At 38.0% G+C, this 27,538-nt stretch overlaps 1 protein-coding gene across 2 annotated transcripts in view; it reads left to right on the top strand.

The window, feature by feature from the left end:
• LOC306821416 (glypican-6-like) overlaps positions 1 to 27,538 on the top strand; it is a 128,861-nt gene that overhangs the window by 71,717 nt on the left and 29,606 nt on the right. For both annotated transcript variants that reach the window (XM_079339813.1, XM_079339812.1), the window contains exons 4-6: positions 8,965 to 9,130; positions 25,349 to 25,479; positions 27,314 to 27,457. In XM_079339813.1, the coding sequence (XP_079195939.1) occupies positions 8,965 to 9,130; positions 25,349 to 25,479; positions 27,314 to 27,457 (441 nt within the window). The remainder of the gene's footprint in view (positions 1 to 8,964; positions 9,131 to 25,348; positions 25,480 to 27,313; positions 27,458 to 27,538) is intronic.

The raw sequence follows: 27,538 nt of genomic DNA, 5'->3' as shown, positions 1-27,538 counted from the left end.
ATATCAAACTTTGTCAGTTTGCCTTCGGAATCTGTGTGTACATACTTTGAAATCACACAGCTCTTTAAATGAAATAAAGTAGCTGCACAAAGAATACATTACACTATGGCAGCCAGCAGTTGAACCGTAATGAAATTAGAAATATACAAGAATTAAGTTTGCAAAGTCTGCCAACAGTTTATGGCTTTAAGCTTTTAGATGTTAGCTTCACATTGTTAACATCCTGTTTGCACAGAAGGAAGAAACACATGATAAGGACGTTTCCCTTCTATTTAGTTTGAATCTTTGCAAACTTAAAATTAGTTCAGTCAGTTCTGATTTTCTTGTTTTTGCCTAATGCTGTTTTCTGATTTTATGTACTCTCAGATTTTCAACTCTTGTTCAATAATGTCTATGATTTTCTTGTAGTTAAAATGCTAATACACCATGAATCCATTTCGAAGAAAACCTAAATTGATAAAACATGGACAGAGAAAAAAATCAAGAGAAGGTTTTATATTGTCCTATATTTGATTCAGCCAACGTTCATCTCTTTCAGTTTCTTCAGTTTTGATGAATAAGTTGCATAAGCAGATTTTGGACGAGAACATTTTCACAGCAGGTTCTCCTCGGGGCAGATGAAGTGACCTCCTCCATGAGAGAGTGTGCTCCGTCCATGTTTCTCAGCTGAGGCCCACTCACTCACTACAGATGCACGGCACAAACTTGTCTCCCCTCATCTCTCTCTCTGTCCGTCTCCTTCCCTCTCTCTCTCTCTCTCTCTCTCTCTCTCTCTCTCGCTGGCTCGCAGCTCTCACAGCTTGCTGGGGATAAGGCCTCAGCCACAGTGCTGTGATGGCAGATGGCAACTGGCTCAAAAAGGTTGGCACGTCATCGGGAAATGTGCTGCACCAAAGATGTCCTTTTTAATTAAAAGATTTTGATCTGCGGTGAACTGCAGAACGTTGGAAGACATGAAAGACAGCATGCGGTCTGAAACACAAGGACGCAATATGAAAGGATAATAAAGAAATGTACTGTATACGCCTTTTTAGAGTCTATGCTCTCCAATTTTGAGACAGACCGTTTTTCCCTGATTCTGAGTGGGAGGGCATTTAGAACAAAATACAATAGGGAGGAAATTAACAAAGATGAGGAAAAATATGCATCCCTCTATTCAAAAAGTCCCTTATGCATCCATCTTATCTAACAGCTATTGAAAATATGTCACATCTGGTGACTGTGCCAGCCCAGATTACATTTTATGCGCACTTTTTTGCACCTTGACTTGAAAAGTGTATGGCACCACATCTTTATTTAACAAGCACTTAGACGAGGTTGTCAGCAACGGTGTTGTGACATTTGTCCAGAGGTTTCTTGGCAGCCACAAGAGGCCTGTTTGGCCCTGACATTCAGGCTGGGCTGCAGACCACCAGACGTACGCAGGGTGAGTGCCGTGCTTTAATCCGGGAGGCACAGTGGCAGATGGATAACAATATAGTGAGTGCAGATCTGGTACCCACAGGAGACGTACACCATGCTTGGTTGTCCTAAAATGTGGTTTCTGCTTTTAACATGTTCGCACTTGTCTTGGTAAATTAAAGAAACAATCCCAACCGCTGCTCCAGACATGCTACATAACATGGTATGTGTCAGGGCGGATCAGGGTAGATCCCGTACCTTGTCTACGACAGACACTTGAGCTTACTTGTGTGGGTCACAGAGGCCTGCAGAGCATCACTGTGTTGTGTCATGGAGGCACAGCTGCTCACATGTGGATTACTCTGTCAGTCGGAGACATTCATTGATTTGACAGCAACTGATTTTAGTGCATCCTCTCTGGAATTGTCTTTGGCTCCATCGTACATTTAACATGCTGAGTGTAGGGAGACTGTAAAGTTCACAGAGCAGAACAGAAAGGAGACATGATTAGTGAAAGTGCTGCAGACCGTGTTTTATTATCAATGACAACTTTAGTGCACACACTGTCAAATCCAGCTCAATCTGTGCCGCTATGTACTGAAGGATTTTTTACTGTATTTATCTCAGGTTTACACAGTTGCTCATCGTAAAGCCACTCTCAGGTTCTAAATGTACTTGTGTATTGGCACGTTTGCCGTTTACAAGAGCAAATATGAGCTTCAGTTAAAGTGCAATTCCAAAAGATACACAAATGTCATTTAGCTGGACCGAAACACAGTCCTATTAACTAAAATTCACTAAAAGCAAATCTAAGCATACAGTAGTGTATACCACAGATACACATAGATAAAAAAATATATGATTTGATTTTGATGTTTTATTTATTCCGAACATGTAACATAAGACAAAGATGAACATAAAAGAAAAGACAGACAATAAATAAATAAATAAATAATAAACAATAATTATAAACAGTGGAAAGTGTAATTCAGAATAAAAAAGCTTGGACAATAAGCTATTATAAGTTACCCACAAAGGAGTGGGAAGAAGTAAAAACTTTTTGACTCTCACCCCCTCTCCATCTATTCAGATAGCTTTTATTTATTGTTTTTAAATGACTTTTATGTAATATTATATGAAAATGTATTTTTTTAGTATAGTCATAAAATACATTTGAAAAGCATCAGAGTCAATAAGAATACCTATGATAACATTTGTTAGCCCCTTCCAAATGGACTAATGAGCTTTTTTGTAACACTAATATGTGTCCTTAGCCTGTCTACTCACCCACAAATGATGAGAAAAATCTATCTTCTTTTTTCTGCTCCAATCAAAAAATTGTATTCTCGCTATAAACAATCGGGGCCGGGCCGAGGAAGTGTACAAAGCTTTACAACAGAATCTCCTTGGCACCTCTAACTGTAATAAGTAGCAATTATGCTTGATGAGCTTTTCTTGAAACATCTAAAAAAGGCAAACAATTGTTTTAGTCTCTCATTATAATTCTATTTTGTCCTATTTTACTTGTTTGATTTTTGAGGGTATGATTTCAAATTAGCTGCCTTTAGGCAGTAAAGCAGAAGATTAGTTTGTCATGCTTCACCATTACCTCTTGTTGTTCTTGGTTATGTTTTGTATTTTCTCTAACCTGCAGATTTCTTAAAATATTTATTGCAACAACCTTCAATGTAAACTTTGATCAAGAATAAATAAGAGGTGTTAAGTGAAGTTTCTCTACAGGCGTGTGCTGTCGACCGAGCACATGTTTCTCCTGGAAGCAGATGGTGGTCTGATTTGCACACTGACAGATCATTCATATTGCTATTGACACTAATGACTGTGGAATTGAGTAGGGACACTGGGGCAGCAATGCAGTCTTACATCCTTGTCCAATCAGTGTGAAGAAACGCAGCCTGTCACAATGATTATAACAGAACTATTGAGAGGATTTTGTTGGCGGCATGCTCACTGTCCCACTTGTGTTCCCCTTCTTTGGCCTTGGTAGCTCGCAAAGTCACTGTCATTTCTCACAACTTCATTACTTTTTGGCACAACACAATTTCTACCTTCTGCGCTCTCCCCCCCTTTGTTACCCCTAAAGGGAGTTCACGCCATATGTGCATAACAACACCCTGTCGGATAGACAATGTGATGTCTTCCAAGAGTGTCGTTAAGAGTGATCTCTTATTATGTTATCAAACCTAGTTGCTTTGTTATAATGATGTCTTGATTTAATATATCTGTTCAGGTGTTCATTTCCAGCTGAGTGTAAAGGTTCCTTCCTGTTGGAGTAGTAATGGGAGGATCTTAAAAAGTGTGTTCTTTATTATTGATCAGGCTCAATGAATTTATCATTATTCCTGTTTGATCTTAAATAAGGTTAATGCTCACTTCAGAGCTGAACAGCTGGCCAAACCTTCAAACAGCTCCTTTGATGAAGCCGGCTAATGAGTATGCATATATAAATACAGTATACTCTCTGTCCCTCACAGCACACTCACGTCTATAAACGATGGAATACAACTTATCACACTTACTCAACTACTGTACTAAAAAAAAGGTCTGAAAAATGACCAGTGATAGTCAGAAACTTAAAATGTTGCTGTAGAAAAAGCAAAGCTCAGCTGCAGCTGAAATAACAGCTCTATCTATTCTATTAAGTGTTTTTTTTCTATACTTCTGAAGTTCACAGAATAATCATACACTTTGTACTCCTCTTCATGTATTTAGCTTCAGTTAGTTTAAAGATACTGATGTGTTATATAAAATATATGAAAGGACTATAATATGAGTTTAAAAATGAGTAGAGCAAACAGCACTACATATAGAAAATAATAATTGGCCTCATCTTTATCAACAGCAGAAGTTCAAAGCTACTGAAACAAAAGAAAAGGCAAACATGTTGAGTTTAATAACTGTAATATATAGTTTAATATACCAGTTTATTTTTTTTAATTACACAGTACGTTAATTATTTTAGTATTTTCCATAACACTTTTGCAGTTGTGACTTTTTATTCAGAATTAGAATGTGTTTTTTTTAAGTTCATGGGGAAATGAATAGTGCAGCATTCGTACTTTCACTCAAGTCATTGATCTGAGTTGTAACTCCAGCACAGAGATAAACCTCACACCCTGACTGGCATATGAGCACATGCTCTCCAGGCGGTGTAATCACAGCACTTAAACATCAGATGACTAGATTAGTGTTTTAATCTCACTCTGGATCTGTGGCATCTCGCCTTTCAGGCCCACCCTCCGCCTGCTGTGAATCTACTCGACTGTAAATAAGTGTTAACAAGATTATCAGATTACCCTTCATCCAGAGCACCAGGCGACTGCTGGGCACACTCACAGCAGTCATGTAAAAAACAATAAAAACAAAACTCCTGTTGGATAATTGGGTTTCGAGGCGACGTTTTAATGCAAATTATGTAAAGGATCACACAGCTCAGGGGCAGCTTAAAACAGTACTTGCAGCATGTGAGATTTGTCTGGTTGCCACTAACAAGCCACACTGACTCTATATATATATATATATATATATATATATATGTGTGTGTGTGTGTGTTTGTGTGTAAAAATGTAGGTTTTGGACCAATTTATGAGTGATTAATGGCGAGAATTGAATAATAACGTATTACTTATTTACTCTTCTCTGTAACTGAATTATTTGACATTCAACGCTGTTCTTCTCTCTGTTTGTCTTAGCAACATTGTCTCTAATTGAAGATTAGTCTGGTATACTGCATGCATGTGTTTCTACTTTAAGAGTACAGCACATTTATGATGCTGATTTATTCAAAAGTTATCCTGTCAAAGCTCTATGTTTAATGATGGTGGTTTAAAGTGGATTTAATGTCCCTGCCCAGGTACAGTGACTGGTTGGGCATGAGCCAGCATAGAAAACAAAAGGCTCTCTCTCTCGCTCTCGCTCTCTCTCCTGTCACTGCAGCAAATATATTTCTATGCAAATTATCCTGTGAAATAAAATGATTCAAATAGCTCGATAGAAAATTTTACATTTAATCTGTTGCGTTTGAGTCATCGAGGAGGGAGGGAGAGAGCGATGGTTGGAGATGCATGAGGATGCGACAGGAAGTAGAAGTCCAATCTAAAATCTGTCTCATCCTTCTCTCAGTTATTGTAGACTGGTGAATTGTACGAGGCAGTCGGATCAGACACATGAATTTATATGTGTGGCACAGTTTTTTATATAATAGCCACAGAATGACTACACTGACATCTAAAGCGTACACTTGTATAGCTGCCAGATGAAAGCTAGAAGCACAAAAAGTGAATTAAAAAAAAAAGGTCAAAATAAAATGTAAGTTTAATTTAAAAACATGTTCGTCGAATATGACTTAAATAGGAGAGGGAATACTGTACATCATCATAGGGAACAAAAATTGTGAATTTGTGAGTTAAAAATTCAGTTGGTAATGAGAGGCAGTTTTCTGCAAAGCAAATACTGTGATTGGCATGTGTTTGGTTCTGATTTTAGTCCAAATATGGCGGCAGCACCTGCCCATTCCTTCTGTTTGTCTGCGAGTGTCTTGTCCGGTTTTCTCGCCGTCTGTTTCATCCGTGTCTGTCTCTCAATTTTCTCTCTGTTTGTTTCTCTGTGTCTTTGGCAACGTCTTTGGATTTCTCCCCAGTCAGTTCTATCTCTGTTTCTCTGCTTTTTCTCTCCTCCCTCCTGGACTGCCTGTGCAAAAGACGAAGGAATTAAACATTGGTTCATGTAGTACATGCATAATGACAGCAACACAAATACATACAGCTGGTATAAATGTATAAATTTGGAATACTGCAAGTATTTATTGTTAGCATTCATTTCAACATTTACTATAGGGTGGATGATGGGTGACAACAAAGTAATAGTCTTAATTATAAATACATGAAAATGTTCCTTGAAAAAACTAACAACTATTTACAAAACTTTACAATAGTTATCATAAATTATCTTTAAAGCTTCCTTTAATTTCATTAGTATGTTCTTGATTATTTATTAAATGTTTGCGTATGGCTTTATTGGGGAATGTCTTTATTGGGACTCACATTGTTAATGTTTGCGTTTGATAATGATGAAGCAAAGAAACATTTCTATTTAGTTAACCATAACTTCTTAAACATGTACTCTGTGTCACCTGATAGATTACTGTAGCTGTGTAATGCCAGGCTAATTATGAATTACAAATAAGTCAGGGGGGCAGCACAGGTCATTTTTGCACCAGAAGTGCTCCTCAAGCCAATCAGTCTTTGTATCAAATGTTCCCCATACATCATCAACAGCTGTGATTGGCTCCTCTCGGATCATGATGGATGAAAATATTTCTGAAAAGAGGGGACCAGCTACATCTGGGAGGGAAAATTAAACATAAGCTTGCAGATGTGTGTAGTTATCAGGCTTGAATTACTGTCCACACAGACGCACATGAACCCTGACACACTCACAGAGGCACTTACACACAAACCTGGATTGTCATGCACCAAAAACTTCTTTAATTTTACAAGATTATAAAGTTCTATCTTAAAAGTCACCCTTTTCGCCTGTGATGTCACAGAAACTACATACACAACTGGTTTCTGTGCATGTCAACTTTGAAATGTGTTTAATCAAATGACCCTTGTTTTTGAAAACATTTCCGTCTTATCCACGCTCCCACATCCCACACTGATTGAACAATTTACAAGACCACATACCAGCGGATGACATGCAGCGCTTGAAATGACAGCTATAGCAGCCTGGTTTAATGGCCTCCTTACGAGACGTCGCGTGATGTCGGTGGCAGATTGCAAATGTCACAGACGCTTCATTTGATCCTTGTTGCCAGCTGCCAAGCAGCAATGCAAGCAAATTCATGACAGTGAACACCTCTGTCTTTTTGCTCTTGTCTTCTTCCCTCTTATGCACACACACACACACGCACGCACACACACACACACACACACACACACACACACACACAGGTGGTCATTGTAGCAGCAAAATCAAAGACAAACAGCAGAACAGACTGAATGGAAAATGAAGGTGGTTGTCATCTCCGAGCCTCAGATCTTGCCTTGGTTGTACAGAAGTAGACAGATGTTCTTCTTTTTATAGTCCATCTCACCTTTATCTTCAGCTGTAATGTATTACCTGGATTTGTGTTGTCTCTCTCTCTCTCTCTCTCTCTCTCTCTCTCTCTCTCTCTCTCTTTCTCTCTATTGTTTTCGCTTTCTGACTACAGTAGTGCCACTTTAGAGTCATAATAAAAAAAGACAGAAAACAGTGAAGCAACGATTGAGTAACTAAAACGAAATAACATTTACCAATTTAGCATGTGGATGGCATTCTTGTCTTGTCATTTATTACATGTTTCCTTGTAAAGACTTTTTTAGTTGTTTCTGTTTTGTTTTTTGTTTGTTTTTTTTTATCTTTGGATGTGTGAGAGCAAAGCTCTCTAAGGCATACATTTTGACTTGACCTGATTTGACCTTGAATATCAAATTGGTCACTTGTTTTCCTTTGATGAATGCTGATGATTATGCTGTTAAATTAAAAGTCTCTCATGCTTTTTTTAACCATCTCCTCAAATCATTTTCTGGACTGGCTATATTTATTACTCTGCCACAGTTTAACCCTTACAGTAGAGAGATTGTCTCTCCTGTTGTGCACACACACACACACACACACACACACACACACACCCCGACAGTCTCCAGAGTGTGTGTACTGGACAACATCTAAAGTCAGGCATGAATACAGAGGCTGACAGGCCAATTATCAGATGTACTTTTGGTTCTGCATCCCCACCTTTGAAGAGAACCAGACGTGAGAATCCTGTCGCTTTCACTCAGGCCGCTACAGTGACATGGCAAAACAACAAAAGGCACAGCCCTCACACACAATGGAGATGGACAGAGTTGTAAACCTTTTGTCATTCAGTTTTATCTGGTTGGTTTTCACATTTCAGGCTTCAGAGGACGTGTTGTTTGGGGGTGTTTGTCAAAAGTTGAATAGTGTCTGACATTTCCCTCTCAAGTTTGGACAGCAAATGCCTATGCTTTATCTGCACCATAGGGTTGGCTATGGTTGGTGTGTTAAGAACCCTCAAGTTTAGCGAAAACATTTTTTAAATGTCACTTTTTGACTGCAAGTTAAATGTTTAATCAAGACTCTCCATTTCCTATTGTGTCATAAAACAAGTCAGAGATTGAGGGCGTCTGAAAAGACTTGACCACCAAAACATGCATCATAGTTCTTTCATTATAAATCAAATAAATCAGGGGATTAATAAGCAAAGGGAAAAAAATCTGAGGGAACAAAGTTGGGCAAAAGTTTGAACTTTTTTATACCTTCTCTTTTATAACTAATACATAAACAAGAACAAGTGACGATGCACAAAAACACTGAGACAAAACAAGACACAGCATGAATACTGATGCTCAGACCTCATTTTTAAATGTATTCACAGCTGTTTCACAAGTTTACCCCCTGTTAGATATTGCATCTCTTTCTCTTTTTTTTTTTTTTTTTTTTTGCAAAAAAATAATTGTTCCTCGTCTCTTTGTTTTACAGGTCAATGTAGTTCCAGCGTGTGTCAGAGCCTTGACCAAGATGCTGTACTGTCCTTACTGCCGCGGCATGCCCGGTCTGAAACCCTGCCATAACTACTGTCACAACGTCATGAGGGGCTGTCTCGCCAACCAGGCAGACCTCGACACTGAATGGAACCTCTTCATCGGTAAGAGAAATCCAGTGCCCTTGTAGCTGTGTTTTGTTTTCCTTATTTTTATACTTTGTTTCTGTCTCTCTGGGTCTGTGTGCATACTTGAACTTTCCCTTCCAAGTCTGCATGTTACTTTCCAACGACCTGTCTTTGAATATTCTCTGTGGGAATTCAGCAGGATGTGCTGTGTTAGATTCAGCTTTTAAAGGATTTACAGAGACAAAACTGAAATCTTATTGGTGCAACCATTCCTTCTATTTTTTTTTTTTTTTTTTTTTTTCCATCCGAAATGTTGTTTGCCATTGCTGGAACCCTGGCATGGTGCTTAAAGCTCTGGTCCCTGCTGTTTGGGATTGATAAAGGAGAGCAGATCCTAGGCAAACACATTTTCTATAGTGTTTCCAGCTGAGCTCACTGAGTAATATAGCACTTCAGTTAGGCTGTAAGTAGCTGGCTGCTGTAAGCCCTCCTGTTAAATGGATACCAAGGAGGCACATAGAGTGCTCCCTCTGGATCTTTTGTGGGCCAATGCTGTATTTGTTATGTACCCCAATCTCATCCTCCCACCCACATTTACCGATTTTGTATTTATTTATTTTTTTCAAATGGCGAGACTTTTTTTTCTTCTTTTTTTTAAGAGGCATCCCTGAAGACTGTGTGTGTCAAGTGAGCTGCACTTGGAAGCTTTTGGCTGTTATGCGACAGGCCTGTCGTTGGAGAAACCGTCAGATGACGTACCGCTTGTTCTCTCCGATGGCACGTCTGAAGTCTCAGATCAACACAGGCCCCCATGCACTGAATGAGATGTCTTGCAGCTTTATGACATGTGTTAAAAAGTTAGTGTCTTGTTCAGTTGTGAAGAGGCAAATCTATTGCCGCAAAGGGACGTTGTGCTTGACAGTAATGGGAAAAGCTGTTGTTGCAAGAAACTGATGTATCTGGTTATACAAAGATGCCCTTGAGGTGTTGAAAAAGTGGATTTTTAATTTTGGAACACTTTTTGTGAAGACAGTTTTTTGTCCCTTTTTTGCACCGTAGAAGGTATTATAATTATTAGAAGTGTTGAACCGAAGGGATGTTTATTTTTCACTCATTTTTCCATGCCTTCTGACATTTCGTGTTTATTATCTATTTCTAAAGAAGTTCGATTTGCTTACCATGCAGTTCACAAGAAATATTGATTTGCCTTTCAGAGACAACTTCTAAATGTATCACAGGTCACTTCTCACCGCTGGAGCACATCTTTGCATTATAGAAATTTATGGATCGTACCCGCACTCAGTCTGTCTTTGCCATCCTCTCAAATCATCACTTATTAGAGAAGGTTAGGTTAGAGGCAAGGCCTTCAATTTTTAAGAACCCTCAATGACATTTACCTGAGGACTTTGTTCAAGCTAAAATGTCAATATCGATATCATTGATTGGTTGAACTTGAGAAAGGAGACTTGAGGCTTTTTATTAGCTTCGAAACTTCAACGACTAAAGAGAAACAGCAGATGAGTTCAGAAAAATGGTACATGGATCCATAAAGGTAATAAATTAAAATCTTTCTTTCCTGCCTGTAATAGTTAAAAAATATATTTCCTCCACTATAAATACAAAGCTAAGTTGACCTTATCTGACACCATACCGTAGGTGCTGAGACGATCACAGCCTTTGGTTTTGGTGGTTCTAAAATATAGACACACGGAAGGCAACAAAATAGACGTGTCTTCAAGTCCTCATTTTAATTTGTTTTTTCTTTAATATAAGACAGTAAATGCCAAGGGAAAAACCATGCAATGGATTCTTAAACCTTTCCTCTATGTAATTCAAATGTGGTCCTTTAATGTGCTTTTCATTTGTCACACTGTCCCTTCAATCAGTCGGTAGCATTCATGTTTAATACTCCATTTTTTTACCAAGATAATCTGAGACCATATTTCTGAGATATAAATATTTCCTTGAAATTTTTTAAATCAAATCATGCAAAATCAAGTCACAGTTTTCAGTCTTTTTTTATAAAAATGGCCAAACAACTTTAGCTGGCAGAAATCTCCTCCAAGGTGAATTGGACGTAGTCTACTATAAAGGAACTTCAAGACATCAGTGCCTTTTGACAACCCTAAAATACCAAAATCGTGGAAAACAGGCCCGTTTTGTAGCCACACCAGGCTATATTTTAAAGGCACACTATATTCTTACTTAAAGATATGGATGGGATATTTTTTAAAAGGTGGAAATGCTGAAATGCAGCTGCTTCTTGCAGTAATTACATAAATGTGGGCGACATTTAACTTAGAAGAGTGGGTTATTTAAAACTCAAATGTACACGTAGCTAACAGAGCAACCTTTGTCTGTGAATTTCCAGAGAAAAGAATAAGCTGTGCTAGAGTGAGAGAAGAAAATGGACACTGCCGAGCATCATCATTGGGAGCAGACTGAATACATCCAGCTACCTCAGAAAACTTTTTTCTTCACTTTCAAATTAATGGCTTGATAATTATGGGCAGTTGTATAATGTTTTGAATAATGTAGGATGGTAATGGAACAGGCATGTGGGAGTGTGTATATGTTTGTGTGTCATTATTAGGTCCATGGCCACATTTGAGTTTAAAACAGTATATAGGCCTGGAAAATACCATCTGAGCATGTAAGGCTTCAAGGATTCTTCGGTGAAAACACTTTTGAATTAAAGACACTTTAACTTACGTGACTGGATTTGCACTGAAATGTAAAACATGTTATTGTCAACACTATTGAGCCTTTTAGGTATTTTCGATAATTAGAAATCTGAAAAGTCATGTTTCGTCCAAATGGCTTTATCAAACTAATTTTACCCAGATAACTGCTGGGATAAAAAATTAAATCTTTCAAACCTAATTCCAACAACAACAACATGGAGCACAACAACAGCACTGTGTGAACTCATTTGTTTTCCTGCTTCCTCTTAAACATTTATGGGCTGCCTTTTTCTTTTCCCTTCATTCTGAAATTCTCAAAACAAAAGACGACGTCAGCTTCCACTCCTGGCATGTCTGCACATAACAACTTTTAATAAGCGTTGACTAATCCATAAACAGAGACCACGTCGTTCCTTTTCAATCTCTCTTCCATGCAAGATAATGGATTCATAGTCGCACATGAAAGTCACATAGCACGGCTGGTTTTCTGTTGAGTTTAAATGATGAATAATTTTGACATCATTTTGCATAACATTGTGAACAAATGCTTTTTTTTAGAATTTGTTGTATTTGAAGACAAATTGTGTCTCTTTCATCTGCTAAAAACTCCACTTGAAAGAGCGTTGCCAATCTTCTCTTCATTCGGATGAGTGAAATGTATAACCTATGGTGCAATCTATACCGTACCACATATTTTAAGGTTATTATATTTTTTACACACCATTACACCACACTATTAATATTTTGTTTTAACAAAGGCTTTGTCTTAAATTATTTATAGTATATTTCTCATTGGATTTTATAATAAAAGTTTATTTTTTTAGTTTCTCATATTAATCACACATTGTCTTTGTATTTTGGAATTTTCAGTAGAACAAACATAAAAGTGCTGTTAAAAGATGTGTAAAAGGCAGAGTCACAGGGATTATTGAGTCACACTGTAACCGTGCACTAATACAAGATTAACATAAACACGAAGAATCAAGGATATCATTCAATTTGATAGCCACTTATTAATGAACTTTACATCTTCCAGCACAAACAGTTTGGATGACACATTGAGTTTTACAAACATAACCAGGTAAAATGGATACGCTTCTGCTGCGTGCTGTTCCTTCATCTGTGTGAAGTTGAAGCTAAAATGACCTTGGTGAGTACTTTGTCTGTGTATCACTTTGCAGAGAAAGAAAGGAGATTACAGCACCATGGATTTCTCAGTTACAGTCACAGTACAAGAGGTGACAGTTTGTAAAGGTTACCGTAACAACGTCATGGTTTTCATGCTGCAAAGGAGACAGACTGCAGTGAACAATGAGCACAAATCTGAGGAATGTGATACACCTGTGTATACCTCCTGTACTGAGTGATTTTAGGCTTCCCAACTTTGAACTGGGTTTGTGTGCCTCTGAGAGTGTGCAAGTGTATATATGTGTATGTGTTTGAATGTTCAGGGAAAGAATTCATGGTTTGGCCAATGGAGGATACCAGACCATCCGTCACCTGCCATGATGACAAATTTTCTCAGCTACGCATCATGACAGACACATCATTATCATTTTTCTTGTCAGCACCTTGTTAAAATACCCTCACAGAGCGAGCAAGAGAGGGACAGAGACAGAGAGAGGGAGCGAGAGGGGAAGACAAAGAGAGAGGCAGACAGACAGAGAAAGAGGACTGATGCTGCTTTTCACACAGCACTCTGGCTTTTCAGGCAACACCATTTGTGAGAGTCATTAAGTGTAACATAATCAGTTCAGCTCAGTTTATTGTTAGTTGTTTTGTTAATTCACAAGACAAAGATATTGTCGTTTTATAATGTAACATACATGCTGGAGGTGTTTGCATGTAGACGGAGGCGCTGCTTGTCAACAGGCAAGGCAGCCAACTGCCTGGGGTCCCATTCCAGTAGGGCCCCACCTGAGGGCTGAACTACTTTCAACTGCATTAGCTCAACATTTCAAGTTTGCAATGACAATAGGAAACTTCCCTAAGGGGGCCCTATCTGATGGCACTTACTCCTGTTGTGCTGTTAATGGACGCTTGCATTATTCCCATGACAATCTCAGTTTGTTGATGAAAGTCACTGAAGAAAAACGCAGAGAGGTAATCTGTCTGGTACTCATAACCAGCTGACCTGATCTTGAGTAATGTGACTGAAATAAACGTGGTCTTTGCCCATGAGTATCATTTACCGTGTCAAAATACTACACTAGTTTGAGGGGCTCCCTGTGGATTTATTTTGCTTCAGGCCACAGTAAACTCTTGGATCATCACTGTATGTAGGGGGTCACTATCAAACACAGCCAAATGCAAAGCATAATCACTTTGTGATATTTCCTCACTGTGTGGAAGCTTGTCCGGAATGCTATCAGATTTTCACTAATGTGAGAAGTTTTCTTCTTCTCTTTTCAATTAGAGACTTTCCAGCAGCCACAACTTACTTATATGAAAGTGATTTGTACAATAAACTGTTTGATAAGCCTTTGTATCTATCAAACATATAATACTAAATGTACTATGTCAACATCACAATATCTGAACAAAGCTTCTCATCTCCTCTCAGTCTAAACAAGCAAAGACGTCTTACGATTTTTATGTCAAAACAAATATACAACAGTCAGCAGGAGATCGCTTGATTTAACCAAAGCAAATGTCAAACATAATTTACTAGCTAATTAGCTAAAACTGATAAATCAAGCCTAAAGTTGTTATTTCACCTCTCTGAATTCACAATCACTTACTAGAATAAAGAAACTAGCTTCGTAAAATGAGGGACAAGTCCCATTGACTTGAAAACTGCATTTCCCGGATTCAATCCAGCACTCCTGTGTTCTAATATTTAATCACATTTTCTCCTCCTGTAAAAGGTTGAATAATTTTTCAATTAATTAAAAATCTGTGTTGAAGCTAATGCTCAACTCCAATTCATCCCAAAGTTTGTCCCGCCTTCTATCTTGGGATTGGCTATATCCCTTTCAGTTGGCAATACGTCACAACATGGCAGTTACTCTTGAAGTTCCGTTTTATGGGGACATTGATAAGAACAAATGATTTGAAGTGGTCGATCCACAACACCATTATCATTAAGCCACATGAGAATGGAAAGATTGAATAGTATATACCTGCTAATTAAGGGAGGGGCTTAGCCAACAGTTCATTCTATTCTAATTGGTTTACAGTGAAGTAATAAAGTCCTTCTCGCTTTTAATGAGAAGTTATTTACAAAAGCCAGCTATTCCCCTGTTGCACGTGCTTGGCTAAGTCTGTGAGCACATTATTTCTCCAAATTAAGATATAGTCCTGTGTTGTCCTCTGTTGAGTCCGTTGACACCACAGTGTAAGCGATCCTCATTGATTTTATTTGCTCATCTCTTTTTAATTGCATGGACGGTGTCCCAGTGAAACTGGAGCTCCCCACAACCCCCCAGTTCACAAGAATTCAAGCCAATATTTCTTCTGCCCTCCAAGAAGGACTTTCTGTGAAGTCTGTTAGATTATGAAGATGAACAACCTGCCAGTGTTCTACTTTAAATGATATCGATAGCTTGGCTGAAGCACAGCTCGTGTTCTTCATCACTGCAGTGGAGCTTCAGGAAGGTCTAAAAAAAATCATTGACATCCAGACTTTTTTACTAGTTGTTTAGTGGTCTTTTGGATTCCTCTGACATAAATTTGACATAAAAATACTGCTTCTTTAAATTTAACCTGATCATTTTCCATAACAGTCAAACTGAGTGTCAGGCACAAAGCTCTCAGTAACGGACATGACAGCAACAAACAAGCTAGCTGGGGGTTTGCTGTCTGTCACAGAGCTGAAGGCTGGATGACTCACTGAGCCGAGTGGAAGTGATCTCCATATCCTCAGCATAATCAGCAACCGGTATCTTTTATTTCTAATTGCAGCTGGCTGTGCAGATTCTGCAAAATGCTGCTTTTCTGTAAATATGGCAGGAATGCTTGCACAGCTGCACTTTCCAGACAACATATCATTTTAATAATACTGAGCTACTGCAGCTGATTGTCAGCTGGGTTTTGTTTAATAATGTAATTGCTTGCAGACATATTCACTCTGCATATTGTTCTTGCTTAAGGTTCCATGCTCGTTTTTATATCAGTGGTATACATATTGATGAGAATTGTATTGTATTGTTTTACATATTTTTACATTTTTAATGTATTGCATGTTTTAACCTATTCCAAAGGCATATAAAGCACCTAAAGGAATAGTTTGACATTTAACATGGCTGTAAAGGCTGGAGGCAGGGTTGACTATAAGCCAAAGCTTTAAGTCATTAGCCAACCTCTTCCTGTTTTCAGCTTTTATGCTAAGCTAAGCTAATTGCCTGCAGGCTGTAGCTATTTTTAATAAACACACTTGAGAATGGTATCAATCTACTAACTATTAATGACTGCTGACCATTTCCACAGATTATGTCAGACACTGTATAGCACCCTATGAGCTTCCTGGATGGCTTTAATTTCATCATTGTTTGACATTTAATTTGGCAACTTGACTGCCACACAATTAAAACTTGCTTAAGTTAATCTATTGAATCAACTCAGTCGACATCAAATCTGATTTCATACATTGCTGGTGAAGTAAAAAAGGGAACAAAAGGCAAGGTGGACAATGAAAACGCTAATTAGTAGTGATGCAAGTGTCCTGCAACTGTCACTATGTAGTGTAAAGTTTTAATTTGATAAGACAAGACGGGTCATGTGTAAGGTGCATCAGACATTCTACTGAATACTCCAGATGAGCTAAATGTATTGTGACAGCTTTAAAAATAAACGTTTGTTAGCACTGTTTCTGAGCTACAATCCAGCAGACAGAATGCATGTCGAGACTAGCCAAAGACAAACAGATAAGTTGGCTTGTTAATGGAGTCTTGTGTAATTGTCTCACATCTTGCAGCTGTGAAGTGGAAAAAAGTTTTGCTCAAAATCGAGCCTGACATCTTCTTGAGGTTTTTGGCAGTGTTTGTGTTTAGACAGAAGAGCTCTGAGTAAGAGAAAGAGGGTGTCTGTCTCACACTGGTTACACAAACGATACGCTTCTCCCACATGAGCTAAAGATTTACCGGTACTTCAGATGTGTAAACGGAACAAAGGTGAAAAATGCGAGTTTTAGTCTGTTCAGCTGATAAAAGCTTTCAAACATCAGCGAGCCATTTTGTGCCGTTGCACTTAAAACCCAATTGCATCTCTGCACTGTACAGCACATTGACAAAGACATTATGTGTGTTTGTAATCTCTTCTTGCTGTGTGTTTCCATTCACTGAGACTGAGCCCCTCAAAGAAAGGTCACAGAGCTCAGGGGTCTGCTGGGACAAAAATTAATCCTCTGCTTTAGCCCCCTTTAGTCTCTTTAGGGACATATTAGGACACATACTGCTTCAAAATAATCTGCAAGCTTTTCCAATTCCTGTTTGATAATAACTTAATGTTACACACATCTACTGTAAATTGTAGCATTTATTATCACGCTATACTGAGCTTTGATAGCTTTCAATTGTCACAAAGCCTTCTTAGTTCAATCTAAAATGTAACAAATGCTTTTTGCTAATGATGAATTTACAAAACATTTATCACAAGTTGTTTTTCATTTTCTGGTAAATTGTGCCCTTAAAAACATTTTTTAAACATGTTTTTTGGAGGAGGCAATATTTTTGCCTTTGTTGGATAGGACAGCTGAAGAAAGATGGGAAATGTTGGGAGGAGAGAGCAGGGGATGACATGCAGCAAAGGCTGGAGGTTAGATTCAGACCCACAGCTACCATAGCGAGAACTTAAGCCTCTGTACACGCCATCCGGCACCCAAACCAAACAGTTTTAATGTCACCACAAAAACAAAGTTTTTCCCTTTCACTAAAGGTCATGCTTCTCTTTAGTCTTACATTCAGATCAAGGTCACTCAGGGACCTTTGTGAATTTAACAAAGATTTAAGAATTTAAAGGAAAGGAAATCATAAAATATGGTTTAAGTTTATATCCCCTAATCAATCAGCTTTACTGGAACAATGTACAAATTTGTTTCTTACAGAATATTTTCAATAACCATATGTGACTTTTCTCAGCTTATAGACATGGAGCGGGGTTTAAGATGCACTGCTATGCTTGATAGAGGAAATGTCAGGGCAATTTTCCTTCTACAAAAGAAGGCTGGGGACGGTCTTTGGATGATTCACAGCTCATTTTTTACCAATATGATCATTGTCATAGTTACCATGTGTAATAGTTTTTATTCTCTGATCTATTAGTTTGTTCTTTTTGGAATAGAGGAAACCCATAATTGTGACGAATGATCTTATTAATAACCTTTGCATGTTAATTACTAGATATATAATTGTATATTTAAAACTGCAAAAACAGTTTATTGGGCAGCTAAATGAAAAAAAAAAAAAAAAAAAACAATAGCCCAATAATGTTTAAAAAGTTTAAATTGATCTCAATGTTTTAAGGTTATTTTCTGTGCAGGTTGTTTGAGTGCAATGCTGTGTCACTAATAGTTCTGTTTTACTATAATAATCTGGACCTTTTTACAGTTTCACTGCTCTTCTTAACAGGTTCAGGCTTGCAGTCTGTATGATACACACAACAATGAAAGAGAAAGGAGCAGCTGCTGCAGACAACACATCAAAGATGTTTTTTTTATTGAAGTGACACAATCCCTCAATGAACAAAGAAAGTATGGTTTCTTCTCATCTTGTCAAACGTGGAATATATAAACCAGGAGCCATGTCCCTGAGCAAGTTCATTTAGGCAGGGATGCCTCTGAGAGAAGTTTCTTCCAGGTCAAAGATGCAGTCACATAGAATAATTTGTTAATTACAAAATCTTCTTTTGTACAAAATCCCTATTCCTCATGTGACACATAAAACATGAACAAAACAAAAAAATAGGAAAGATTGACTTCTTGTTAATTACTACTAGAGAATCTGACGAAACAGTAGTCAAGCATTTTTTTTGGTTTGGATTTAATTTGCATTGTGTCATCTTTCATGCATACTTAAACACCAACATCTGCAGGGGAGTAGTTGGATATGTTGTGAGTTATCGGCAGGTTGTCATGGGGATGTATTGTTGGTTGTTTGCGATCCGAAAATGTCCAATTGGTATTTCCAGATGGAGAAAATTATTTTTGACATTCTCATCACTGATTTTCTGAGTCATAAAGCAGACTTGTTATAGTCAACTCTTTGTTGGTGGAATTTCCACTCATTCCTTCCAATGTAACTGAATAATGAGGCAAAGTTCTAATATAGGCCAAGTTTAAATGGCTTGTAAGTGTATTTAATAATATGAATTGAAATTACATAAACAGTCATTTATCCATGATCAGAAATGTCAAACAATGCAATACTTAATGACAGAGTTTTATTTCTTTGCTGTAGCCTCTATGTCTTCAGAGAAAGACACCTTACAGACAGAGCATGTGGGCTTTTGGAGCTACTAGTTTACATAATTGAGACACAGATATGTCCTTATGTACCTATGTACCTTTTGTCCTGAAATGTATGCCTTTCAGAATTGGATTGAAGTTAAAAAGAAAAAAAACAGTAGAATCATAGTTTATTCCATTATTTGTTACAATGCTGTTTCAGTATTGATAAAAAAAAGAAACATGACTGTGAGTGGGTTATATTAACAGATCTTTATATCAACCTGCCAAGGATTGTGAAAGAAATAATCATTATGGAGCCTGCTGTTATGGAACTCTATAGTGCTCACCCCATTAAATGATATTAAGTTTACTTTGACCAAAGTAAAAGCAGTCAGTTTGATTTATCACAGGGATCAACAAATGACTGCAACAAAACAGTCAGAATATCAAAACTCAAGAAGTGAAAAAGGGCCCTGATAATTTGGAATGCACTTTGTTTTCCAACATGGTAGCATCGTTGATTTGTCACAGAGCCACAGTGATCAGTCATTGTCACATGAATGATCGCTGTGTCCCTCGAGGGACTCGGCAGATAGTTTGTTGCAGTGTCTCCAAATCCTTCATGGTGAGAGAAAAGGAAATTCTTCAATTAGAGAATAACCAAGCATGCAGCCTGAAGCAAAAAAAAAAAAAAAAAAAGGCTTGGCCCTATGCAGCCGGTCGCTGCCAACCGCGCCTGTGTCAGTCAATAGAATGAGAGAGGAGAGATGCTAAACATTGATTTTTTTTCTAATATTCATTTTGATGCCCAAACAAATATGTGTGTCAAGATCAATATTGCATACAATGGGGAACAGAGTAGCATCTATCAACCCATTTATAAGGTCAGGTTAGTGGTCTAAAGACAGCAATGTTGGTTTTATCACCAAGTGATTTTGACTCAGAAAATGTGGAAACAAGAATGTTAAAAGTCAAAATCACTTCATGTGGGTTCACCATCAGTAACATTGTCTTCGAGTCAAAATCAGTCAAAGACAACCAGTTACGAAATGTTACAAAGACCAACACCTTTTTAGTTCAAAAAAATGTTTCTTAAAATATGTTAAAATGTTATTTTCTTTGAGCACCACCTTTCTCCTGAATGCAAACTGCAACAAATAATGCCTGAATAGGTTGAACCAATTATTGTACTCACTTTTTTTCTGCCAGCTCCCCAGAACAAAGTCTGTTTGAATCAGGGGTGTCCAACCTTTTTCCAACCGAGAGCCTCTTTGAAAGAATTAAAGTGGTAGAGAGCTATTTGCATCTCATTGATCATGTTTAGCCACATAATGTATCACAAGAAATGAGGCATCTAAATTAAGCTAACTCTTCTTTACACAAATGGTTGGAGACGCAATGACACAAAGTATAATTCTCAGAGGTTACACAGCACAGAGACTCTCCATGCTGCTGTATTAGCACCAAACTGTAAATCAGCTGATTTAGAGAGAGTTTGCATTATTGACTTGTTGTCTTTGGTTTCTATTATGAATATGTACTAATACATCTTGGATTCATAAAAATGCAAAAAAATAGTGTTGACCAGCGAGCTCTGACCATTACCTGTTTAAAGCTTAGAAGGCGAGAATGTTTCTGACTAAGGGGTTTCACTTTAGGGAACCAGCCTGGATCAAAGTACACTTTACCCCAAAAGTCTGGTCATTTGATCAGTGTGAACACAAAAGTACCATACTCGGGTATCATCCGTTTGAAGAGGTGGTCGCGGCCCTGGAAATAGATACAGTGAACAAAACCATGACCGAAAAGGAACTGGACCGCAGTATACTGTACAACTCATTCACGTAGGACCTGAAAACGCCTTAAAAAAAAGTGTCAACCTGAGTGATTCTTGTCTAAAAGGCCATTCTGGAAAATTGTCCGGACTATATTCACTGTACATTGTGCAGAGTTCTGTGATAAATTGCTTTAAAATCATGTCACAACAAGAATAAGAGGCCTTGAAGTTTCAAACAAAGTGCAGTTTCTCTAAAATTGATTCACCTTGAGACCTCGTCAAATAAATAACTTAAAAACTGGGCCCCAAACAAGACGGAAGAAAGAAACACTTACTACAGTAGGAGAACAGTCCAGCCGCTGGACTAAAATGTGTGCTTTCTTTGCCCTCTTTGTCATTAATCTTTAAGATACTCTTTTTTTCATCATCTCATCCTTTTTAAAAACTGTTCTAGTATGTGACATAATATCAGGAGTTATTTAAGTATGTAGAAGTAACTCCTCCTCATAGCAATTCATGTGGCTGACTCATACTCATAATCCATCAAATATTCATTAGGCTATATGAAAAATAGGCTGTCAGAACTCCGCCGAGGATATCATTTAGGTCTTTGGGTCTTTTATGGAATGAGTAACAGAATTGCTGCCAATTTATCGTCTGCTTCCACTGAATCCCACTGAGGCTTTCTGTGCGGTGGCATTAGACGAGTCCTCTGCTAAACATAGGCGGCCCAAGACGTTACTGGACTCGGTCAGCCTCATGCAGTGACCTCCAGCCAGCTCTTGATGGAAATCTAACCAAGCATCACACCCAATTTGAGCCTCCAGAGTAAACAAACAGGAGTGCTCTTCTAAGATACGGACGCCAACAGCCGATGGAGGGGAGTCTGTCTGGAGCTCCTTTTACTCTATGATGTTCAAGTAAAGTTCTTAGAACAACATACACATCTTACTGAAGATGTTTATTTGGAGGGCAAACAAGAAATAATGTGTTAAGCAACAACGCTAAGCGACAGCTTCATTTCTACATTTTTTGTATGTGCAGTTAAACAGCTTAAAAAATAAGCTTGATCTACTGTTGTTACACCTGTCTGTAAGGGGTTCTCTTTAAATTGTTTCTGAAGTTATCTCTTTGAGTTGCCTTTTTTAACCTTTTATTGTAAAATTCTTTGTGACGTCTGCTCTCCACAAAAAAACTATCGAGAAACTTTGCTTACTTACTGATCTATTTACCAGCAAAAGTTTCAAGCAAATACATTCAGTCAAATATAGAAAATCAAACACATTTGACTGTTTGAATTGTTTCTGTGACAGCCGATACAGTGATTTGGTAGTAAAGAACCAGTTCTTACACTGGTAAATCTTTAAAGTTTTAAGAACATTCCCTGCGCTTGCAGGACCGGTTTCAGAAAGAAGAATCAGTCTAACTCTAAGGCGATTCTTTGATTGATTGATTGATTGATTGATTGATTAACCCTGAACGGCTGATTTGAGTTAGATCCATGGACTCTGAGTAGGTTCACTAAGAGTTTAGTGTGCACCACGACTACAGAATAAAAAGCCAACATCAATACAGGCCCGATACTACGATTAGCCACTGAAAAATGTAGTTGAACTGCTTTTGTTGCTATTTGCTGTGACATCACTAACCATCAGTAATGGTCTCTCGTAGGTTTCCATTTTGCAAATGAAACCAGAAGGCTTCTGCCTCCCAAAAAATGGCGTAATCAGCAGGGCACAGATTCATAAGGTGTAGCTGGAGATGAAGTGGCAGTGAATGACTTCATCACAGTTCTGCCAAGCTGAGACATAGCCTGTGGATATTATTACAGCTTCATTCAGTGTTAATTGGCCCAGCTTTGACTATTAATCTTTACACTTTTAATTCACGTCCTTTAAACAGGCGAGTGCCCTCTCCTCTGTACTCACCTGTCCTCTAAATCACTCTTCTCAGTCGAGCGGCTGAGCTTAATATCCTGCCCTGTCAATAGCCGCTGAGAGGAGGGAGACTTTATGTTCCTGGGGTCTCATGACAGCCACTCTGAAATGTCTGCCTGAGGGCAGGAGCTCAAACTCATTCTGCGAGGGGCCAGTCAGGACACTCTTGAATGGTATTGGCTTTCCTCAGAGTCAGCCTCTTGCGCTGTAATTGTGAGAGCTGTATACCTGACTTCCCCCGATGATCTGATTTGTCAATTTTACAAGGCTCCTAAGGTTTACTGAATAGGTTTCCACACCAGACTGTTGTTGGTGTTCTTTTGTTTACAAAAGTCACTGCAGTTTTTACTTGTAACTTCACACTTTGACTCTAACATCACCTGTTCCAAACTTAGTAGGTGAGAATGTGTCTGACTAGGGGTTTGAGAATCAAAATAAACTTAAATACATCCCTAACTGCTTATTGGTTGTCAGTTAGGAAGCTGTTGTTGAATTATGATATCTTAATATACTTTGCATAGAATCGCCCTTGTAAGCAAAACCATACTAAGATGTGTATGCATGTAAAACAACCTCATTTGAATTAATAAGCAGTAGTTCAGAGGGTACAAAAGGGGAACTCTAAATTTTTCCTGTTAGCTGTTGACAGGTCATGTAGAATAAGGTAAAATAATAATGACTAACAAGCAACCAACACACTACTTATTATGATTACTAGGAAGCAACACGTTCATGGAGAATATTGTAACCTTAATTGAAAGAGTTGGACTTTATTTATCATAATAAAGATGATGAATATGTTTTCTTTGTGATCATTTCTTCTGTGGTCACAATCCATGTATTCTAAAAAAAACAGGTCATTGAACAAATAATACATTCATAATGATATCAGACATAACCATAATTAAATTTGTACTGACATTAAGAAACTGTTCTTTAGAAGTTTGGATTAGTCAGAGGAAGTGTTGTATAAATATAAGCTCAAAGTTATTCTGTAGCATTATTTCCTAAGCTGCAGTCACACTGCCAATGGGTTGAGCCCAGACTTAGGACAGCAGGGAAAGTCGAATTTTTGCCAGCATCACAGCAGAGTGTATAGTTGTCAGGCTTTGCTTCCTAATCTTATAGAGCTGCATGAGAGGACAATATTAACTCTGCATGAGTGTTCTGTAGTTATTCTCACTTATAATCTCATGATTGCCATTCTTCTTCTGAAGTAGAAGAGGACCTGTGTTTCTGCTGCCCCATTACAGGCAGCTGCTTCCATGTAGGTAAATATGCATGCTCATGATTGTTATACGTTCTTGGAAACGTCAGTGCACGGAGATGGAAGTTATCCAGCTAACACTGTTTTCAGCATGGAACTCAAAACCAGCTCTGACCCATCAAACAGGACCGGGTGAAATTTAAATAACTTCTTGGAGACAAAAGACCGAGGCTAATGAAAATATCAGATGCATCGCTTTCACCAGTGACATCTCCCGGTCTGACATGATCAATAGCATCATCCCTCTGAACATATTAATATCACATTGTTTTACAGTAATGGGAATGAAATGTGGCAGTTTGGTGGATTATTTCTTTAAGGTATCGATTTCAGTCAAGACTCATCTCGGGAAATAAAGACATAGTCATTTTCTTTTTGTTTGCTGGTTTGTTTTCTTGGCTGCTTTTCGATCTTCTTGGGGTTTTTTTGACTGCTGTTCTTGTTCCGGGTTATTAAGAATATAGAAGCCTTTATTGTGTTTTCAAAACACGAACAACAAACCTTTCCAAAGATGAGCGGTTTGAGATTTCTATTGAAGCAAGGCAGCAACATACATAAAACAGCTTCTTTCAAATTATATCATATGGCATCCAATATTTTTAAGTAATTCATAAGCTAACGTCTGGATGGAAAGACTTGAGATAAGTACTGAGTGTCTAAGTGTTATAAAAAAATGATAACTAGCGTGATGCATAGACATGAATTCATTCATTTATGGATATACTCTGAGAATTTATAAATCTTAATGAAGATTGATGAATAAAACAGAGGTCTTGTCGTTCTCTGTCAAACGGGAGTGATTAGCATGTGCCGATCAATTATGTAGGATGAGCTATTTCTAAGCTTAACACAGGGAAGCTAAATTCGTCTTAATATTGCATGTCCTCCAAAAAAACACCAGAGTATCTCCCTATCTCTTCCTTTAACCGTACGTTTTAATGTTCAGATGAAGGTCCTCACAGGTTTCTTTTGTGTTTGTAATCATTGGCAGGAAACACAGTTGGAGACGCATTTGTTGCCTTTCCTTGGACCGTGTTAAAAAGATATGAGAGAACACAGCATTCAGAGGGTTTTTAGCATTTATTGTTTCTAATGCTCAAAGATGATGTGAACATATTGGGATTTGTGTATGAACAGAATTAGTAACACTTCTCTGTGAGTGTGTCACGTCTGTTCGCTGACATGTGTCCTGTGTGTTCTGACAGATGCCATGTTACTGGTGGCAGACAGACTGCAGGGACCATTTAACATCGAAGCTGTTATAGAGCCGGTCGACATCAAGATCTCTGAGGCCATCATGACCATGCAGGACAACAGCATGACAGTGTCAGCCAAGGTAACGTTTTGAATGAGCTCTACGTGTATAATAGTGTGACTTATAAAAGTAATTTATCCCCCTATTGAAATGTATACAGTATAGGAGGACTTGTTAATGTCCATTTACTTTAATCATATTGATATTGTGCAATAGAATGTAGAACCACTAAACATTCATGGAACAAGCAGGACGACCAAAATGTATAATAATATATTGAAAAGATAAAGGGGTTAAACCATTATAAACAACCTACAGAACAAAATCTTCAGCCGTTTATAGTCATATGATTTGGATCCTTTATTACATCTTGAATGCATGACTGACTATCTTTTGACTTCAAATCTTGTATAAAACTATTTAGCTATATTAAAAGGTGAAAAAAGTTGATCATGAAAGAGAAGCAACTTAATTCTTCTTTAGCCTCATGAGAATTACATTTTCTAATCAGTCTTTAACATATGAAAGGTTTAAAATGAAAGGCGGTACATTCATAATATTATCACATGAAGTCCTTTTTTACTCTTTCTTATTAAAAATCATCTTTATCAGTTCTCTTTGTTCTTCCGGCCCTTCGGTGTATTCTGACTTATCTTCACGACAAAGTTACAAAAGTCACCGTGAATGAGCTGTCACATTATTTTTCGTTTAAGGAGGGCTACAATTTACAACTTCACCTGAAGTCCATGCTTTTGCGCTCCATCCCTTGTTGTGCCCGGCTGACAGATTACAATCTCTCCCACCATTAACGTTTGAACAACAACTCTTTCTCCTATCGCAGAGCCAGTGAGCATTGTGCTTCTATTCCTGCTGTGCCAACTTGTTGAAAATCAGTTTTCTTGATGTACAGGATAGTGGAATTGTAATCATAGTGAAGAATTGATAAATATTAGAGAAGAGACAGCTTCTTGTCTTCACAGCCATGTAGCACATTAGAGTGCTCCATCACACACCGAGCCAGGGGCCAGCAGACAGCGAGAGAGGAATGCTAATGAGCTGAGCTGTTTGGGCCCTAAGAGCCTAAAGACACAAGGCAATGTGAAAACTATTCTCACAATGAACCTCTGAAAACTGAACACATTTTATTATAAGAATCAAGTAATTACAGATCTGACATTATTTATTTTAGTCTCTATGAACAAGGAAACATACTGCAAGTGTGCATTATCTCAAATCATTTTTGACTCTATATTTGGAAGATTTGAGTTTTCTTCCATGAAACAGATTTCTCGTTTAGTTTCTTTTATAAATGTGCAGCTTCGTCGTAAACATTTTTACTATATATAGAAATTCTACAATTCAGCACAATATCTACCACATGGTTCAAAACAAAAGTTTTAACCAAGATCCCTGTTCAATTGTAAAAAAAAAAAAGGAGACGAAGAAGAAAAGTTTTCCACTTTGAAGGAGCATGGTCAGATTGAAACACAGCTTTCAATTGCATGTGAGTAACAACATATCAGGGGTTATTCGCCACCAATCTGCCACCTTCTGTGAAAGGTGACTCTAGCACTAATAGACAGCCAGGCCAGCTTTATATGGTTTTTTTCTATCTCGAATAACAGACCAGATATCATGCTGTGAGCAAATTGACTCAGGCTGTACAAGGGAGAACTGTCAGCAGGCAGAACACAACTTCTGTGGAATCAAATTGAATGTGTATTATAGAAGAAATAAAGGTTCATGTCCCCTTGGTACAGTGAGGAAAAACATGTTGCTATGGCCTGCCGATAATTAGGTTTTAACTTACTCACACCTCGTATGCTTATTATGAGACACTGATGTATCCTGTATCACTTTCCCTTGTTTCTTCTCCCTACTCCATGGCTATTGGAACTCCCTCTGTTTATTCTAGGTTTTTCAAGGGTGTGGTCAGCCAAAGCCATCAGGAATAGGCAGGTCTGCACGCGGTATCTCAGACGTGTTCAGTGCTCGATTCAGACCCTTCACTCCTGAAGAGAGGCCTACTACAGCAGCTGGAACAAGCCTGGATAGACTGGTATGTACAGACAAGGAGAGTTTCGTTGTATACTCTATGCAGTAAATATAATGCAGAAAAGGCATTCAAGGATTATTAAAG

This window comes from Symphodus melops (genome assembly GCF_947650265.1).
Source record: "Symphodus melops genome assembly, chromosome: 3".
NCBI classification, from domain to species: Eukaryota; Metazoa; Chordata; class Actinopteri; order Labriformes; family Labridae; genus Symphodus; species Symphodus melops.
Note: the sequence above shows the minus strand (reverse complement) of the source record. Positions and strands in the feature narration are given on the sequence as shown.